Raw genomic sequence first — 18,429 nt, 5'->3', positions numbered from 1 at the left:
CATAATCCAGGTAGAACGAGGCATGGCGTGGGCGCGTCAGTATATGACACATCTTACAAATATTTCTTAGCGTTGGGGGTTTACAGGCGCAAATTCTCATACCACACGACATGATTGGCATTCTCGCCAGTCGCGACAACGTCCACGTCGCCGTCCTGGTCCACGTCCAGGGCCACGAGCGAATTGGGCTGGCTCAAACCCTGGCCCAGAATCAGCTTGTTGGTGAAGCGCCCCCCGCCAAGGTTGCGAAACCACACCACCTGTTGACTGGAGAAGCTAGTCGTCAAAATGTCCAAATGCCCGTCTCCATTCAGGTCAGCCAAATGCAATGCGACAGGTGTGGCCACCGAGTTGGAGACCAGTTCCCCGCTGAATTGGCCATTGAGTTGGTTAAACATGATCACCACGCTGTTGCTGATGGAAGCGACCAGGACAACGTCCAAGTCTCCATCGTTGTCCAAGTCGCCCAGTTCGATGGCTCGCGGGTAATCAGCACCCAGGGTCGGCAACACACCAGAAAAGTAAAACGTGCCTGTGGGACTCCCGGTATACAACGCCACTTCATCCGCCGAGGTGCGCATCACCACCAAGTCCGCATACCCATCGTTGTTCATGTCCCCGCTGCGCACGGAAAAGGCCGATGGAGAGTTGGCCGTGCCCGAGACCACCTGAGAGGGCCCGCTCCAGGTGGATCCACCTTGAACCAAATAGATGGCGTCCTTGTTCTCGGTTGCAATGACAAAATCTGAAAAGCCATCCTTGTTCAATGCAAGCTCGTCCAAGGACACGGGGGCATCAAGCTTGTCCGCCACAACCGTCGAGCTGAATGTTCCCGCTGACGGGTTGGTATTGGTGTAGGCCACAACGGAACCGCCATCGGCGTCTGCCACGAGGAAGTCCTTGAAACCGTCATTGTTGGTGTCCATGACCAGAATGGCGTGTGGAGAGGCAAGGGCATACGTGACGACGTTGATGCTGGATGCGAAGGATCCATTTCCTAGATTGTAGGCAATGCCAACCTGGCCGAACGTCAAGCTGGTAAAGAGAATGTCCATGATGCCATCATTATTCATGTCACCCCGCGCCAGCGCATAGGGGTGGGTAAAAGATGCGGTGATGAGCTTTGCCGTGGCAAAGGTGGGTTCGCCCAGAGTTGCAACGTGCTGACGTAAAGACTCGAGAGCAGTGGTCAGAGCAGCGTTTTGAGCCACCACGTCCACCCCGTTTATATAAACCACTCGTGAGGTGCCCTCCGTCACGCTTGGGGTCTCAATGTGCAGATTACCCTCCTCGTCCGTAACAAGACTGGGTACGCCGGCTCGGGTTGTTGTCAGCAGCGCCAGCAGCGCCAAGGTCATCCACGCCAGCCACATCTTACGGCAAGGCACGGCCAAGCCCCGGATCCTTGTGCTTCGGTCAGCGCATCGCATCGCCATGCGTTGCGCCTCCATTCTTCTTTTAGTGTGTGTATGTGTGAGCGTCGCAAAGCCGGGCCCCAATCACCACCAAATCGCAAAAAGATGAGCACTGTACGACGCACAATGCGGATGATACGATGGCTCCCTTCCTCTCAGAAAGTCAGGATCCACTCGATCAAGTCACCAAGCCAGCGGCAGCGACGGCGAGAAAATGATCGGCGCGCGAGGCTGAGCACATTTTGACATTTCGTATGGGTGGGCGGAAGAGGTGACTTTTGGTAGACTAATATACGGATGTTGCTGTTTTGTTAGGGACTAATATGAGATTTATTGTAGCGAACGCATCGGTTTGTGTTTATGTAGACGAATGCGTTGTTAGGCTCCCCAAATAGAAAAGGTGACGTTCCCACTTCGAAGCGGAAGGACCAGCTGAATGTCAGATTTAAATGTCAGATGATATTCCTAATGCTGAAGAGGTGAACTAAAAACTCAAACGTCCTTCGACTTAGTGCGGATCCACTTGACCGACTTGGGCCTCCAGCTGCAGGCAGACGCAGTGTGGCTGGGACACATGGGTGAGGCAGAGGTTTGCTCAGAGCCCGCCAGCGCGCAGAGCTATTCTCAAAACCGTCGCCGCCAACAACAGGCCTAAAAGACAGGGCACGTTGACATGAGCTCGAGTCATCTTCTCGTGCAGCGCGACCGACCGAATTCAAGGGACAGCAACTGACCGCCTGATGGAATCGGAAATGCGCTGTCGCCTCCAACGGCTGCGGCACTGTTGGTAGTTGTCGTATCTGGCTGGACCGTTGAGAGACCAAGTGCCGCCTGCCATGCCAAGCACAAGGAGGTTGACCCCCGCAAGTACGTGGCATACGCGGTCGCGTCCACCTTGGCCAGGTGTGCCACGAGCTGAGCCAGAAGCGGGACGCCCACGGGGCCGTCGGAGCCTGCCGCACACAGCGTCTGGACTTCCGCGAGGGATGGGGTTTCTGTGGCAATTGTAGAGGAGTTGACTGTTGTCATCGCTAGCACCTCGGTCACCGCGCTGGGCCAATCAATAGCTGCTGCTTGCGCATCGAGGGCTCCTGAATCCGCTCTCGGGTCATCCAAGGGTAGGCCGACAAAGTCAAAGCACTCGTCGCTCAAGGTGAAGCCGGTCGAGGCGCGCACCACACCCAGGCTTGCGTTGGTGCAGGCGAGCTGGCTAAACCACGCACAGAGCAGCCCGGGATCGTTGGATGCAGCGCCACCTGCCACAACACCACCCATGGCATAGCCACAATCGTCGTGACGCACTGCATTGTGTAGGGCCGCCTGCGTCAGCCATGCACAAAAGGTGTCAGCATCGGCCGCGGAAGCCACATTGGCCACTGGGAGCACACCAGGCCCAGCCTCCGGTGTGGAGGACCAATTTTTCAAGAAGTCTGGTGGGATGGGGCTGAGTGAAATGAACACGGCAACGGCTTCGTGGCGTGCCATCGCCTCCTGAAGAATGCGCTCAAGCAGCTCCGCCTCTGCTGCAACGCTACCATTCAGGCTCAGCAGTGTCACGCCCAACGGCGACGGGGCAATTGGTGAATAAAGGTTCGGGGCAGCCACCACGGTTGTATCATTGTACCAGGTAGCGTTGAAGGAAACACCTGCGCCCAGTTGGGCACCGGGGTAGGCGCGGCGTGGGCGGACGCTGCGTGCAGCACAATGGGGATCTTGGCTGGCGGGTTCCTGCTGATGTCCCCAATGGACAAGTGCATCGAGCGTCGAGTTGATCAGGGCTTTGCCGTTGCTCAAGGACGGGCCCACTCCCATGCCAGCATCAAAGATCCTAGAGTCGCCCAAACGGGACATCAAGAGGACACGCATGTCACACAAAGATGAGCGCATGAGCCTGCCTGTTGGAACCGGGAAAGAAACAGAGGCGGGAGGGGGAAGGATGAGTTGTAGCTTTCAAACATACCCAAAGCCCTGGTCTAGCTCCCACCAAGACCAACCAATGCCTTGAGCATCGAGAAGCGCAGCCGCGTCGAGTGCCCAGCGGGGAATAGCGGCTGGAGGCGAGACCAAGCGGTAAACACCAAACTCTGTGCAGACAGCACTCAGATTATGTTGACGGAGCCAATCAAAGGCAGGGGCAAGCGTGTTGAAGAGACGATGTGCATTCCACTGCAGCGAGCCGTAATATTCAATCAGATTCCGAATGGTTGAGTTGGTCTCCGCTGCCGCCAGTGTCGCCACGTTGGTAGGTGTGGATGGGTAAGGCAAGTCGTGCAGCATCTGATATGCATACCAGCCCCAGGTGGCACCTTGGTGCGTAAAGACTCCTGGGTCATAGGTGTGAAAGGTGTAGACGACATGGCGCTTGTTGACGGGAGGCGTCATCTGGGCCAAAGCGGCGTACGTATTCCACGCATTCTCGCTCACCCGCAGGTTGGCATCCACAATCACGGTGAAATCAGGGGCCACCTATGCACAACCATAAGAAAAAAAAAATAAAATAAAATAAAGACATGCGCATATTAAGAGTGTCGTGCGTGAGAGAATTGGTGAAGACGCCGGAATCCAACACAGGTGCGTGCCTCATGAATGCAGGTGGTCAGGGCCTGGGCCATGGCATCCCAAGGGGCCACGGTGGGAAAGGATGGCTCGTTCAGCAGCTCAAGAAAAAGGACATCGGGGCTGTAGTAGTGTGCTAGGTGCGTTGCCCAGCCACGCCAAAGCGCACAAAAGGTCGCTGTGCTGATGGTACCGTCCCTTAGCTTAGCGTGAAAGGTCTCGGTGGCATGAAAGTCGAGAATGACCGCGAGACCAGCATCCAAGATGCGCTGCAGCCCGGTGTGGACCTCGGCGAAGAGCTGCGCATCAAACCCGTACGTGCTGTTGGCTACCCAGCTTTCATCCACAGGCAGGCGCACATGGTTCAAGCCAAGCTGTTTCAACAGGGCAAAGTCGGCTGCAGTAAAACGCTGGGCGCTGTACGTAGAGGTCTGTGAGTACCAATGGGCGGCATTGACGCCACGTCGCATACGTCGGAGCCGCATCCGATCCTGCGCTTCCAGCAGCCGCTCAATCCCATCACCCCCGGTGACTGGCGCTGCCAAGCCCACCAGCACCACCCCCACAATCCCCATCCACACCGCCGTCATTGCACCCCGTCAAAACTGGCTCAACCTCCCCCAATGCCCTCCCCCGCGCGCCTCACCCCAATCCTCAAAAAACGAACTCGCGCCCTTTTCAAGTAGGGCTTGTTGTTTCTTGTTTCACAAAACACGAACACACACACACAAAAAAGAGTGTGAGAATAAAAAAAACAAAAACATCCTTTTAAGGAGGATGTGAGGATCTCGAGTGTTTCCTGGGTCGGCCGGCAAATACCGGGCAGATCAAGGATTGGAGAGCGTGCCTTGTTGTGCTTGCCATCGCATTGGTGTCGTGGTTTGCCAGCTTTATCGAATACTGACGAGAGAGAGATGCGATTCAATTTTGCTCAGCAAAATCGCTGATGGGCTCGGCGCCATCGGTGCAACACCCATTCATAGTGCTCAGTCAGGGGCCAGACTTGGGCTGTACTCGTAGCCAGGCCTCACCCGAGATTGGAAACATACAACTGATGGCGCGAGCACTCGCGCACTCACGTACACATGCACACACACGCTGCTGAGGATAGCTACGAGCTCAAGGTCGTTTGAGCATAGATGCCAGCTAAGCAGGAGACGAGGAGAACGGTGACCACAAAAGGTGAAGCAAGGGGGGCATCACCGCCCTGATGCTTTGCAGCGGTGCTGTTTCCATTTGCATGGCTGGAACTGCGGCTGGGACCGGGGCCGGGAAGCGTCGTGGACGGCTTGCTGGCTGGGTTCGAGTCGGTGCTGGCTTTGGTGTCCTTGCCTTGTGGAACGTTTGGAGGGGCCTGGGCGCGTGCATAGCCATAGACGCCTAGCAAAGTGAGGAGAATACCGGTGCTCTGGCGGGTCGATAGGTCGAGGCCCAAGAGAAACGTGCTGCCGAAGATCATGATGCCGCGCTTGAGGGAATTCAGAAGGGAATGAAAGAGTGGGGTCACGGCCACCAGCATGATGACGGCGGCCAGCTGGTACATGGCAAAGTGTGTGGCTGCCCAGGTGAAGCGCATGCGCGTGGTAGGGTCATGATGCAGCCAAGCCCAAGTGTCAAAGGGGGCGGGCTCGGGTTCGTCATTGGTGGCGGAAGCCATCTCGAGTGCAGCCATGGAGATGCCGTTGAGGTGTTGCATGGCCCAGTTGAGCAGGGGTGCTATGAGGAGAAGGAGGACGGTTCCTTGCAGACTCCAAAACAGCTGGAGGGTGAGGGTACGTTGCGTCTGTGAGAGCCCCAGGAGGGCCTCTGGCAGGGCATGGCCACCCAGCATATGCTTTCCGTAGACGTTGCGCAGCTGCTGGAAGAGGTTGGAAGCAGCAGCCAGCACCAGCGAGCCGAGGTGGACCTCGAAGCTGCTGGCCACGGTAATGACACAACCAAGGACGGCGAGACAGACGGCACCCAACGCCGCGGTTGTTGGCACGTGTCCATCGATGATGACGAGAAGAGCTAGGGCGAATAAAGGCTCAAGAGCCTTGACAATGTAGGTGAGCCCGATGGACGATCCCACAAGGGCCGCGCAAGTTGCCCAGGAGGCGATCGCAAAGCACAGTGACGTGAATAGAAACTGGCGATGCACGTCCCATGACGCGAGCAGCGACAGAAGAGCCCGTCGATCGGAGACCGACCACAGGCTCGCCACAATCACAATCAAGACGGCTTGCGCGGCCAGCTGGCTGGCGGTTGCCGTCTGCGGGTCCACGTGAAATGACTTCATCATCGCACTCGTGACGAGCGCAAACTGTAGGCTGTGCACATACCAGGCGGCCGCCACCAGCCACACAACCACGTTGAAAGCCATCATCAGCTCGTCCTCGTGACCTCCAGATACCAGCGCCTGTGATCTGGGCTTGTCGGCGCGGAACAGACGCGAAACAGACGCGGGACAGATGCGGAACTCGTCCGATCGCCCGCAACCTCTGGGCGCACACGTGCTGTGCAGTCACACACGCTCGCCTACGAGATTTCAATTTCGTCATCAGCAAGCCGAATCAACAGAAAAAAAAAAGGGCCTTGCCCAGCACCTTCCTCCTCCACCAACCTCCGAAGCAGGAGCCCTGACCCCAGAACCAAAAGACAACGCCGACGACAGGCCACACCGACTGCCGTTTGATCCCACACACACACACACACACACACACACACACACACACACACACACACACACACACACACACACACACACACACACACACATACCTTCCAACCACCACCAGCAGCCCAAATGTCAGACGCATTCCACCGCCTGACAAAACGAGGTTGTGAACAGGTGTTATCCACCCTCCGTCTGAAACTTTATGTCAGACAAAAATATGAGAGAGGAGAGAGAGAGTGTGTGTGTGTCTGTGTTTGAAGTTCTTGACAACGAGACACACACACAGAGACGCCCACATGACACGACCAGCTGCTGAGGGACGCGTGACAGTGTGTGTGTGTGTGTGTGTGCGATCAGGCGAGACAGGACTTTTGGCAACGGCCCCTCCAGCGCGGTGGACGCGGGTTGTTTTGGGGCAAGCCGTGGCTGGGCTGGATCTACTGGCTGGGAAGATTGATCAGCGTTGGACTCTCGGTGCGACGAGAAAACGGAGCAGGTGCGCGTCTCAGTCCTCGTTTGTGCAGTGGCTACTGGACCTCAGAGCGCCCCTGCTGATGTGCGGCCTTGGTCTCCGGGTCAGATTTGAAACAAGCAAAGCCGAGTCGGGGGGGGGTGGGGATTGCGCTTCTCAAGGTGAAGATACCCTTTTCGTGTGAGCGAGCAACGCTCTTGGCTGTTCCTTGTCTGTCCACGCCTCGAGAGCGGACGTGACTGAGGCACTCCGACCCCGTTTCTCTACAACGCGGCCCTTGCCCTGTATTTTTGCTGGCTCCTCTCGTCCCTCTAATCGCATCCAAGCTGCCACCATGTCGCTCAAGATTCTCGTGTTCATGTAAGCATCGAGTCTTGCTTGCCCTACGCCCTCACCCTCGCTCTTGTGGCCTGTTCGGGCGACGGCTCATCCATTTTGTCGGCACTGCTTTGTGGATTGCACGGGATGGCTTGTGTATTGCCGTTGTACCCCTGGCCACAGCAACGGCAATGTGGTGACATCGGCACAACCGCTGGTGCTGTCCAAATCCATCAACAGCCTGGACGTTGTGTTCGATCGCCTGACCACGCGCCTGCGGCCCAATTTCGGTGCCGTGCGTCGCCTATACACGCTTGCGGGCAAACGTGTCCACGAATTTGGTGACCTCGAGGACAACCATCACTATGTGGCAGCAGGCAACACTGGCTTTAAGCGGGCACAGTATCGCGGCGTTGAACTCAGTCACGCCTCCACACGCGCCCAGGCAGCCAATCACAGCCCAACTGCCACAACCATTCTCGTCGCCAAAAATGGCGAGTCTCACGCTCCCATTCGCATTCCCATCCCTTTGGCCGCCACCACCTTCGAGCAAGTGCTCAAGCTCATGGCTACCCGCATCAGCTTGGGGCAAGGCCAAGTCCGGAAACTCTATACCAGCAATGGTCACCTGGTTACACACATTGACCAACTCAAGCACCAGGAATTGTACGTTGCTGCAGACACCGACCCTTTCAAACCACTTTCCTACAACATGTGGAAGGGCACCCACAGCACGGCATCCCTTCCAGGCTCCACACCAGCCACCGCACGTCGCAACAAATCCAAGGCCCACATCCGCACGACCAAGTTTGACGCCCTCCAAGAGCAGATACAGGCCCTGGTTCAGGATCGAAAGCGACTGCGGGCGCTCTGGCGCGCTCTCGACCTAAACAACAACGGCATTGTCAGGTATGTAGCAATCTGCATCCTCATGCCCGCCTTCTTCGCGCTCTTCGCTTTGGTTTGCACCCTTGTTCAAAGCATGTTCGGGCTCAACGCCCCGGGCCCCCGCACCCCCAATCGCAGTCTGGCTGAAGTTGACAAGCTGGTCCTAGAACGCTTCCCTCTCTTGAATCACAAGCCCGCCCTTATGCGGGCTTTCAAGTATACTACCCTCCGGGACGGTGATGGGGACGCCTGGATTGAACGCAAGGAGTTTCCTCCCCTCCTCCGCAACATCTTCTTCTTCAACAAGCTATTCCATATCTTTGAACAGGTGATATTTCGATCTGCATCAACTGCTCGCTTTTTGCTCACCGCCCTCCGCCGCCTGGGATGCTATCCGCTCACGTCTTGCTTGCGGGTGCCTGTCGCATGCGTACACGTACCATTGCAGCTGGACAGCAACCACGACCGCCGGATTGACCCAGTCGAATTCCGCGAAAACAGCCATACCATCGGCCTCAAGCTCTCCGATGCTGAGCTTGTCGCCGCCTTTGCTGAACTCGATGTGAATCACGGTGGCCACATTCTCTTTGGTACGTTGACTTGGCTGGATCTCGCAAACGTGCAGGATCGCTCGTCTCAAAGCCTCTTTCTCTGATCGTGTCTGATCTGCGCTCTGCACCCGTTGCTTTTCATGCATCGTGTTTTCCTTTGATCATAAACTTGTTTGCACAGACGAGTTTTGCTCCTGGGTGGCTCGTGTGGAGTGCCCTGTCGATGGTGACATTCTAGAAGGCAGCACGCGTGCTAGTGCCACCATGGATATTCAGCAGGTGCGTGATGCCTGCAGAACAGTATGCCGCCATGTGCAAGGGCCATGAGTGCGCCTTTTCGAGCCCAGTACTTTTCCCACTTGACACGTGCTCCTCACCACTCATCATTGCCTGCATACATCACACATGGTGCGCGCAATCTCTCGCTTCTTGTGCGCCTCTTCATAGCACTCCCGCACGCAGGGTTCAAAGCCACGCTCGGCTCTGGCTGATAAGGACATCCGTCTCGTCTGCACCCAGTTCGATGAAGTTGAACCACAAATTCAGGCCTTGCTGCACGACCCAGAAGCACTGCAGGCTGCGTGGCGTGCTCTTGATTACAATGGCAATGGCATCTGCAGTCTGGCTGAGGTGGACAAGTGGACGAGCACCCAGTTTCCCATGCTGGATCACAAACCAGCTCTCATGCGCGCTTTCAAGCAGACTACCCTCGTGGACGGCGACCAAGACGCCTGGGTTGAAAAGGCCGAGTTTCCTGCTCTTATTCGCAACATCTTTACCTTTAACCTTCTCTTTCACATCTTTGATCATATCGACCGGGTACGCGTAACGGTCCAGATGGAGTTGGCTTGTGATTGCTCCCAGCTCGCGAATCTTGCTCTGCTGCCTCTCTGATTTTCTCTCATTCTGGCCCACCTTTGATCATCTGCTTACTTATTGCTTGACTTGTGCACCATTTGTTATAGGATGATGATCGACGCATCAATTTTGAGGAATTTCAACAAGGCGTGGAGACTGTAGGCTTCCTGTCCCCCCCCCCCCCCCAACATTCATGATCATCAATGCCAACCCCCTCACGCCCTCACGCCCATATCACATCTGGTTTCAGGTCGGTGCCAGTCTCAGCTCAAAACAAGCGGCACGTGAGTTTGAGAACATGGACAGTAACGACGGTGGCGTAGTCCTGTTTGACGAGTTTTGTGCTTGGGTGGTATGTCCATCGGTCTCTGTCAAGCGAATGCTGCTTTCAGACTTCTCTGTTATCCTTAACCAAGACAATGCGTGCGCTTGGTCCAGGCACGCAACAAATATCCAGTCAACAGCATTGTGCTTTCCGACTTTACCATGGCCAGTACCGAAATGGAAAAGCAGGCGGCCACAGCCCAAAAGCAAGCCACCCAATCTCGAGATGTCGTGCCCGATATTGTGACTCGCCGCTTTGATTTGGTGGAAAAGGACATCAAGTCCCTCGTCGCTGACGCTGCGCGTTTGCGGCGTGCTTGGAACCAAATGGACTACAATGGCAATGGCAAAGTATCCCTGGTGCGTCGGGCTGTGAGCTTCGCCTTCTTGTCCTTGTTTGTGTGCTGAGGTTTTTGGCTTCGTCTTCTGTTCAGCTTGATTCTTTTAGCACTTTAACGATCGTCACTTTTTTTTCACTTCTCCTGTCCCTGTGATTGAATAGGCGGAGATTGACAAGTTTGTGGTGGAGCGTTACCCTGTACTCAATCACAAACCAGCATTGATGCGAGCTTACAAAAAGACGACGGTGGGATTCGTCTCTTTCGCCTCGCTCACCTCGCAGCAGCGCAACTGCAACAGTGTCTCAAGCCCATGAGTCACGTTTTACCACGTAGATCAAGGATGGTGATGGCGACCCCTGGATCGAAAAGCATGAATTTGTTGCGCTCTTGATCAACATAGTCTACTTTGTTAAGGTGAGAGTGCCAGGCTACTTCCCCGGCACGTTTGACCAGTCAACTTTCGGCAGCAACTTGTTGGGGAGTAAATTGCATCGCTCCACACAAGGTTTGACGTAGCCGCTTCATGTCCTCCTCACCCGACCCATGCTTCTCGCGTTGTGTCAGGTGTTTTGCGTATTTGCAGACTTGGACCGAGGAGCAGACCGTCGCCTGAATTTTGCCGAATTTTACAGCGGCCTCGATCACTTGGGCATGCATATGGACAAGGAGGAAGCGCGTGACGTCTTTGCACGGATCGACACCAACAAGGGGGGGCAGGTGCGTTGCTTTGCCAAATCATTGTACCATGTTTCCCTGAATCCCTCACGTCGTCTCGGCTTTTGCTCATGCTCGGTTTGTGGTCGGTGCTTGCTTTTAGATCTTGTTTGACGAATTTTGCGCATGGCTGGCGCGTGAATCGGTGCCTGTGGATGATCAGGTCGTAACAGCGTTTACAACTGCCGCATAGGGCCCAGAGTCCCCCTTCCTTTTTCGTGATTGCGCTGAGTTGAGTATTGGCGCCTTAGCCACTCATTTTTTGTGCCTGAAGCCCGTTTGATTTTTTTTGTGTGTATGTGTACCATATAAGCCCACCTCTCACATGTGTACAGTCCAACCCTCTCGTTTCACCTCCCCGTTTGAGTGTGCTTTATTCGGGTCAAGGCGATACCACCGCTTGCCCTACCTACCCTCGACCACTTTGCTGCATATTTCAAAAAAAAGCGTTGAGAACATAATAACAGTGATTGAGCATGTCACTTTCAATTTACCAAGCTTTGCTCCATCCTCTGCCTATCCCGAGCCGGTCAGTACATGCCGAATAGCAACCGTAGTCTACTACGTCGGCCACCACCCACTTTTAGGCTTGTCATGATGGATTCAGGCACTCAGCCTCTACAAACTTGACTGTTCCATCGCTGACGAAACTAGCAAAGCCAGATCTCGTGTAGCTTGCCAGATGTGTTTGTGTGGTCAAACGCTCTGCGCTTGTGAAGACTTGTTAGGCCAAGCCACACCAATAAGTCAGAAAGGCGTGGCCCGCCGCCTGCTGGCCATTTTGAACCACCCTCATGCATTCTAATTTTCGAGTTTCGAGCTAGATGACAACGGCTTCAAACCAATCTGCTGGTTGCTCCTGATAGCCTGGCATGCCGTCGCTGATCCAGGTCAAGATGCCACCCTGTTGACTGGTCAAGCCAGCCTCATCATACTGAAGAGCCAAAGCGTAGCGAATAAAGGGGCCCACACGACCGGAGAACAAAGTCGGCGCCAGTCGACTCAATGCCACGGTGTCGCGAATGTCAGAAAGTTGTACGCAGACCAGACTGTGGTACTGGGGCAGCTCATCAGGCTCGCTCGCATTCGTGTGACCCAGGCCATCGTCCGTCAAGCCCAGCCAGCCACTTGCGGGTTCAAAAAGCAAGGCTACAGGCCGAACGACACTTCCTTGGTACTGATCTTTGTGGAACTTCAGCCGAGTGCCGCGAACAGCCACCTGGTGACCCCAGGGTACCTTGCCTAGCGCGTAGGCCGGCGCAAAAGGCCAGCTGCAGAATGTGGAGGAGGTGGGCATGTGGATGCAAGGAAGGCGGAGCAGCTTGCTGGCCATGACAGCAGCCTCAGCCTCATCCATGGGCAAGATTTCGCCAAATACTCCCCAGATGGGCAAGCCGTAGGCTGCATGAACCCAGTTGTCGGAGGCAGGGTGCGAGAGACGTCGAAGGCGCTCGACCAGATACCAACCATCAGGTGTCCAGCTTATTTCTGGTGGCTGACAGCCAGCTGCACCGCAAGCCGGATCGATTTAAAGTGAACCGGATGAGCATGGCCATCGATGACAAACGGAAGAATGCGATGTGTAGGGTACATTTCTGACAACAGATATTCTTACCGGTTAGGCGTGCTGTGAGGGGTATGAGTCGCAGAACAATGTCACAGGTGGATGCCGGCATTTCCTTGAAGATGATCAGGGCAAGGGCCAGAGAACAGCCCTCGGGCATGATGGGACATTGCAGCAGCGAGCGAAGGGCTGCGCCAGAAACGGAGATGGCCGAGCCCAAGAGCTCATCCAAGCTTCGGGCGCAAATTTGGCCAAGGGTGCGAATACTGGGATAGTTGAGAAACTGCTTGATCAGCATACAACAGCGCATGCGCATTAAAATGCGCCGAGTGGTGAGGGAGTGACAGGAAAGTTCAGCCACCTCGTTGAGCAGGTCGTAGTGAGCGCTGTGATCTTGCAGCAAAAGGTTGCAGGAGAGGGTCTCTTGCAAGGTCCAGAGCCGGCGAAGGTAGGGGCCTGATAGGAACTGCTCTCCATCTTCGCCGTTCGGGCCCAGGGGTAGCGTGAACGAACTCAAGTAAAGAGCGCTCATGAGGGGCCGCTGGTGGGTTTGATGCACGTGATTGAGCTGCATGCACAGCATGTCATACCACAAGTAGGCGTTGAACTGCTTTTGATAATATCGAAGGCGAGCAATGCTGCCGTAAGGCTGAAGAACGCTCCAGGCAGCGAGGGCCAGACCTGGTGGTGGATGCACGTGGACTTGGACGGCGCACGTCTCAGGGGGCGGCCAAACGTGGGAGATGGACACTCGAACGCGAGCAGGGTGCAGCTCGTGCGTGGCTGAGAGGTACACATGGGCATCTTGACCCTCGCCTGCCCATTCAATGCGCTCAATCCAGAGAATGGTCTGAAGAGCTTGGCGGTCGAGGAGGTGCAGAGTCATGTGCTGCCTGTGCGGTTCATGCTCAATCGGTCGGTGTGGCTCGTGGGGGGATGGCCGCGAGGCCATGAGGGCTTGAACGTGAGTTCCGCCTAATTGGGTCGAATCGGCAGAGTCCCTGAGCTCGTCATTCGGGACTGACGCCGATTCGGCAATTGTGTCGGCGTCGGCCGTGGGATGCACGGCAACTGGCGCCAAACGAGGGTGTTGACTCGTGAGGGTGGTCCGTGCAGCCAGCTGCCCGGGTGAAGCCACCGTAAGGCGACCCAGCTGGTCAGTGACGAGATCCGTGGCCAAGCCACTATGCTGCCGCTCGATCTTGAGGGCCAGCGCTTCCAGGTGCAAGCCCTGCATGAGGTGCGAGCTGATCGTGTCCACGACAAAGCCGAAGAGCAGGAGCTGAAGTGGAGAAAACCCATCGGCGATGCGTGCCGCAGCAAAGGTGGGCTGATGAATGATATTTGGGCCCTCCTCAGTCACTTGTTCATATAGGCGCAACACCATGCTGCGCTCCTGGTCACAGCCGGGACAGTTGATGATGTGCATGACAATGGCCCAGGTGGAGTTGAACAGAGTGGGGCCCTGAGGCCAGTTGGTTGCAGCGAGGTCGCTCCAGCTGGGAAGGCGCACGGTAGTGCTGAGCAGGGACAAAAGGTCCGAGGCCCAGGGCAGCATGACATGGTCGGGAAGGCAACCTAGGGGACAAGTTTCGTGTCCGTGGTGTCCCCGGTCGAGGAGAGGCGGCTGAACCCGAACAGGACTCGCAACGGCGCCAAAGTTGTTGTCGACCAGCTGTTGCAGATGGTGAATCAAGTGTTTGGGTAGCAAGCGAGCTGATTTACACCAGGAACCCCCGCCTTGTGATTGGATAGCAGGTCCCATTCCTGTGATACAGTTGTAGTAAGCAAGCGTGGGGGATTGGTCAGCGTGCCGAGGGGTGGTCGCCATGCAAGGTGCTGTCATTCAAGAAGGCGCTCCTTCTGCTCGCCCGTCATCCATACCATGGCCGTGATATCGCTGAGCTCCACCGGCGCAAGGCCGTCGGAGGTGTCGGCCATCGTGGCGGCAAGGTCTGGCTCTTGAGCTGCAAGCCATGCACAACCGATCTCATGAGTCCAAACACGACCGTCATCTCCCTCCACGTTCCTCAATCCTTCTACTTTCCAATTTTTCGTACGTTTCCTTCCTCCCTTGACCTTGTGGCCTGTTTACCTGCTGGTCTGCCCCCGCACCACCCCGATCCAGCACCTGTTCTGACCCCTCGGAACGGCAGCTCGTGTCGGTTCTTCAGTGTGTGTCGACGTCGAATGAAAGCAGCCTGAACGTAACTGTACCCCTTACCACACTTTGAGTTGAGTTGTCAGATTATAATGTCAGATGGATTTGTATGTTGAACAGCTGACAACACAACGAGGTGTTGTGCATGAGTCCAAGCACCTGCCCTGAGCGATGGCGAAGCATCTCTGAAGGGCAGAGCACACATGTATTATCTATCCCCTTGGGTTGCCGTTGACATGTAAACAATCAATTCACCACGTCTCATTCGACACATGACACCTGTGAAAACAAAACAAAGTCCTCACGACACATGTGTCATGGGGACACGACACGCGAGCGCACCTAGTCAACTCTGCCTTTGGCGCAGATACTGCTGCCATAATGTGAAACACCATGACTTTTTGAATTGGTGGATGTCAAAGTGTGTGGGGGCGGAGAGCACAGCGGCCACCACCGAATTAAACCGGATAATAGTAGCCTTGCAGCGACAGACCGTTAATACCGCCGGCCAGGGTGCAGTAGGCCACCACCGAAACGGTGTGTGTACCAGCATCAAGAACACGCGCACGCGAGTGCACTGCAAAGGTCCGCAGCGCCGAACATGAGTTCCGCTTTGAGCCTGGCACGCCCTGCAGAGCGGAGTCGTCGCAACGTACCAAAGTTGTCCCAATTCGTGGCGTAGGTATGTGCAGGCCCAAGGTTGGTGAGCGTGACGCTCGAGAGCGGCGCAACAAGCGCCGCGTCAGCCGGGTCGCTGCTTCCATAATCAATCAGAGCGTAGCAATAGCCACCCGTGGCCACACGGGCGTGGCTAGCGAGCAACCCGAACACCACACTGCGGCGCTACAGACCACCACCACCGCCACCGTGTCCGTGAGGCGCTGCCTCAAGGGTTCATGATTTTACGTCGGTCGCAATTTCACGCACCTTCAGCGTCAGGTCTGTGGAGCACAAGGTGGTCGTCACCCCGGCAGCCAGGTTTTGAGTCCAGGCTGGAGTACACGTGAAAGCCCCGGCGGACGTCTCGTCAAAAGCAGGACGCTCCATCCAGAACCCTTGACTGCCGGCAAGGTTGAATGACCCCCCGACTGCCGCGTATAAAACGGGCGTGGCCGTCAAGGCGCCCGAGTAGACACCCACACGGCCAGTACCAAAGGTGCACCATTGCGTGCGGTAGGTATGCGCTGGGGCACGCGATTGGATGGCGATGTCCGCCACGACGCTGACGTCGCCGTATGCGACCGATCCGTACATCCAGGACGACTGCACTTGGCCATGGCCGTTGAAAAAGGTGTACACGATGGACGAGTCGGCCACGGTCATGGAGTTATCGCACAGTTCGGTCACATCAGTTGAAACGGCTCGGCTCCATTCACTGTTGGCGTCGCACAACCCGCGCCGTGCTAGAGTGAGTGGCGGAATTCGAGGCTGAGACAGTGTGTTGCTTAGCGACTTACGAGTAGGTACAGTAATAGCTGTTTGCGGTCTCCCGCTTGGGCAAAACAACAACTTGGAGGCCAGCACCGTTAAAGTCGACATTGCCGCTGGTTTGGACAAGCAGGGTGACCTTGAGCGAGCCTGGATGCAGGCGCGCAACGTGAGCTGACACACACACACACACACACACACACACACACACACACACACACACACACACACAGTTGGACTAGAATGACCAGGAGAGGTTCGCACTGACCAGCGGGCACGGTGTCAATGCGTTCGGCATGGATATTATCCCATTGCGTCGAGTACGTATGGGCTGGGCCATACCTGGCCATCCCAGCAAGCCCCCATTGCTGCACGTCGTCGTTGAAGGCCATATTGGCATAAACCCTGGCAGACACAGAATTTCGCCATCCCCACGATGGGCTGAGCAGGCACGGGTCACACCCCCGGGGGCAAAAATTGGGCGCAAACACACCAGCTCGATTCCATTTTTGCGTGGCCTGTGAAAAAGGCATGCACCACAGACTCGGTCGCAAGGTTGATAGTCAGCTCGCAACGCGCCGAGGTTGGTGTGGTGCTTGCCAGCGACCAGCCCCAAACGCAGGAGGCCGTGTGCACCTCGGCCATGTAAAGCGTCTCGGCGGTGGTGACGTCGGTGACAAATTCGGAATCTGGGATGCAGCCACAAACATGGAGGTAAGACCAGGCCGGACTGAGCCTCTGATTAGCGGGCAAGCCATACCAATCAAGGGCGTGATGATGCGGATCGAAGCTTGAATGCGTTGTCCGTTGAACTGAGTCAGATCAATGCCGATGCGGCGTGTCGCCACGTCGTCGACGAAACGGTACTCGTATTCGGTTGCGTCAATGCCCTAGCAGATGAGCAACGTGCAAACCCAAAAGCACGTCGTACGAGTGAGGTTGCGGGCGGGGTGAGGTTGCAGGCAGCGGGACTGGCTGGGCAGCATGAAAAGAAGGATCATTGGTGTCACTGTGGCTGACCTTAAAGCGAACTTCAAATCCAGATATCTTGTAAGCAAAGGGCACAACGGCAAAGTCAAGGCGAAGGAGGGCGCCCTCCAAGGTTGCGTTGAGGCTTGCAATGGCAGGTGTCAGCGCTGCGCGCGTCCAGGCTGCGATCTATCAAAACAACCCGCGACGTGAGCATTTTAACAAGGAATATCCCTCAAGGGCGTGGTACCTCGGCATCAGTGGGCTGCAAGGCGACGGCAAGTTCGTCTTTGGCCGTTTGGATCTGTTCGGTGACTTGCGTAGCCGTGATGCGGTCTGTCTTGAGCTCTTCTACTTCAGACTGAAGCGCGTCCAGGATGGCATCGTGGAGCGAGGATGTATTAAGCGCATCAATGATTGATTCATTGAGGGCGAGCGTCACGTTGGTGTGGGCCAGCTCGTCCATGGCGATCTCAAACTCGACAAGCGTGTTCTCGATGCGGTCACGCTCGGCCTGGTTCCAGGCACGATCCTGGTCCGCGGTTGCTTCGACTGCGGCAATCTTGCTCTCTGTAAAGTTCTGAAAGCAGCCACGGGTCAAGGTGGGATGGTGCCGAGAATGGCAGGGGCAAGGACCATCAAGAAAAACCAACCTGACCCTCGATTTGAACCTGCTCGACTTGGCTGTTCACGTAAGCTTCCAGAGCGGTCATAGTCTCCTCCATCTGAGTATGGTGTTCTTCTAGCTCTTGTTTGGCCACTGCAATGGCCTGCCAAAGGTGTACACGGAGAGGGGTAACTCGAAGTAAGATGCGGGCGGGTTTCTGGCTTTGGGAGGCGCGAGGGTGGACTGTGGTAACTTACGTCGAGGGCCAGTGCGTACTGGTGTGCTTCGATGGCCTCCAGGGAGTAGGTTCCCGTGGCATTCTGAAACTGGACGGTTCCACTTGAGAGCACAAAGACGAGGTTCCCGCCGTCGACCTCGATGACCGGGGCGTCTGTGTGGAGACACGGGTGACGTGGCGCAGATTCAAAGAGGACAGCCGCCACCGAGATTTTGCAGGTGTGGGGGGAGACCCGCGAATTGGGAGGCGAGGTGTGGAGATGCAGGAAAAGGAAGAGAGGCTTACCATTAGTGCAGGCGCGGGACTGGTGCAATTGGCTGGCATCGCTGTTGGGGCACGTTGAATTGACAAGGCGCAGGAGCTGCGCAC

General features: G+C 56.1%; 5 protein-coding genes across 5 annotated transcripts; 1 reads left to right on the top strand and 4 right to left on the bottom strand.

Annotated features, from left to right (window-relative positions):
* Nucleotides 1-80: 80 nt before the first annotated feature.
* Nucleotides 81-1,617, bottom strand: MONBRDRAFT_32775 (uncharacterized protein; the record flags this gene model as incomplete). Its single annotated transcript, XM_001746518.1, has 1 exon — nt 81-1,617. The coding sequence occupies exon 1, from the start codon at nt 1,449-1,451 to the stop codon at nt 81-83; it is 1,371 nt and encodes a 456-aa protein (XP_001746570.1). The 5' UTR covers nt 1,452-1,617.
* A 482-nt stretch (nt 1,618-2,099) lies between these two features.
* MONBRDRAFT_8955 (uncharacterized protein) lies at nt 2,100-4,561 on the bottom strand (the record flags this gene model as incomplete). Its single annotated transcript, XM_001746517.1, has 3 exons — nt 2,100-3,310; nt 3,410-3,881; nt 3,983-4,561. The coding sequence occupies 3 exons, from the start codon at nt 4,559-4,561 to the stop codon at nt 2,100-2,102; spliced, it is 2,262 nt and encodes a 753-aa protein (XP_001746569.1).
* Nucleotides 4,562-5,082: 521 nt separating this feature from the next.
* On the bottom strand, nt 5,083-6,769 carry MONBRDRAFT_8954 (uncharacterized protein; the record flags this gene model as incomplete). The annotated part of the gene is made up of 2 exons (XM_001746516.1): nt 5,083-6,451; nt 6,732-6,769. The coding sequence occupies 2 exons, from the start codon at nt 6,767-6,769 to the stop codon at nt 5,083-5,085; spliced, it is 1,407 nt and encodes a 468-aa protein (XP_001746568.1).
* A 573-nt stretch (nt 6,770-7,342) lies between these two features.
* On the top strand, nt 7,343-12,104 carry MONBRDRAFT_37419 (uncharacterized protein). The gene is made up of 10 exons (XM_001746643.1): nt 7,343-7,459; nt 7,601-8,895; nt 9,038-9,135; nt 9,304-9,675; nt 9,965-10,066; nt 10,153-10,398; nt 10,541-10,624; nt 10,713-10,793; nt 10,944-11,096; nt 11,197-12,104. The coding sequence occupies exons 1-10, from the start codon at nt 7,434-7,436 to the stop codon at nt 11,284-11,286; spliced, it is 2,547 nt and encodes an 848-aa protein (XP_001746695.1). The 5' UTR covers nt 7,343-7,433; the 3' UTR covers nt 11,287-12,104.
* Nucleotides 11,914-16,381, bottom strand: MONBRDRAFT_37418 (uncharacterized protein; the record flags this gene model as incomplete). Its single annotated transcript, XM_001746515.1, has 6 exons — nt 16,276-16,381; nt 15,746-16,193; nt 15,475-15,661; nt 14,542-14,624; nt 12,709-14,332; nt 11,914-12,599 (listed from the first exon to the last, which is right to left on the bottom strand). Exons 2-6 carry the CDS (start codon nt 16,139-16,141, stop codon nt 11,914-11,916), a joined length of 2,976 nt encoding a protein of 991 aa, XP_001746567.1. The 5' UTR covers nt 16,142-16,193; nt 16,276-16,381.
* Between the last annotated feature and the right edge of the window lie 2,048 nt (nt 16,382-18,429).

This window comes from Monosiga brevicollis, genomic scaffold (genome assembly GCF_000002865.3).
Source record: "Monosiga brevicollis MX1 MONBRscaffold_13 genomic scaffold, whole genome shotgun sequence".
NCBI lineage: Eukaryota > Choanoflagellata > Craspedida > Salpingoecidae > Monosiga > Monosiga brevicollis.
Note: the sequence above shows the minus strand (reverse complement) of the source record. Positions and strands in the feature narration are given on the sequence as shown.

Excerpts from the sequence above, each read along its gene's own strand:
- MONBRDRAFT_37419 (XM_001746643.1), top strand. The coding sequence starts at position 7,434 with ATGTCGCTCAAGATTCTCGTGTTCAT. Across the intron at positions 9,136-9,303 it reads CCACCATGGATATTCAGCAG|CACTCCCGCACGCAGGGTTC; the intron begins GTGCGTGATGCC and ends GCCTCTTCATAG. Across the intron at positions 10,625-10,712 it reads GAGCTTACAAAAAGACGACG|ATCAAGGATGGTGATGGCGA; the intron begins GTGGGATTCGTC and ends TTTACCACGTAG.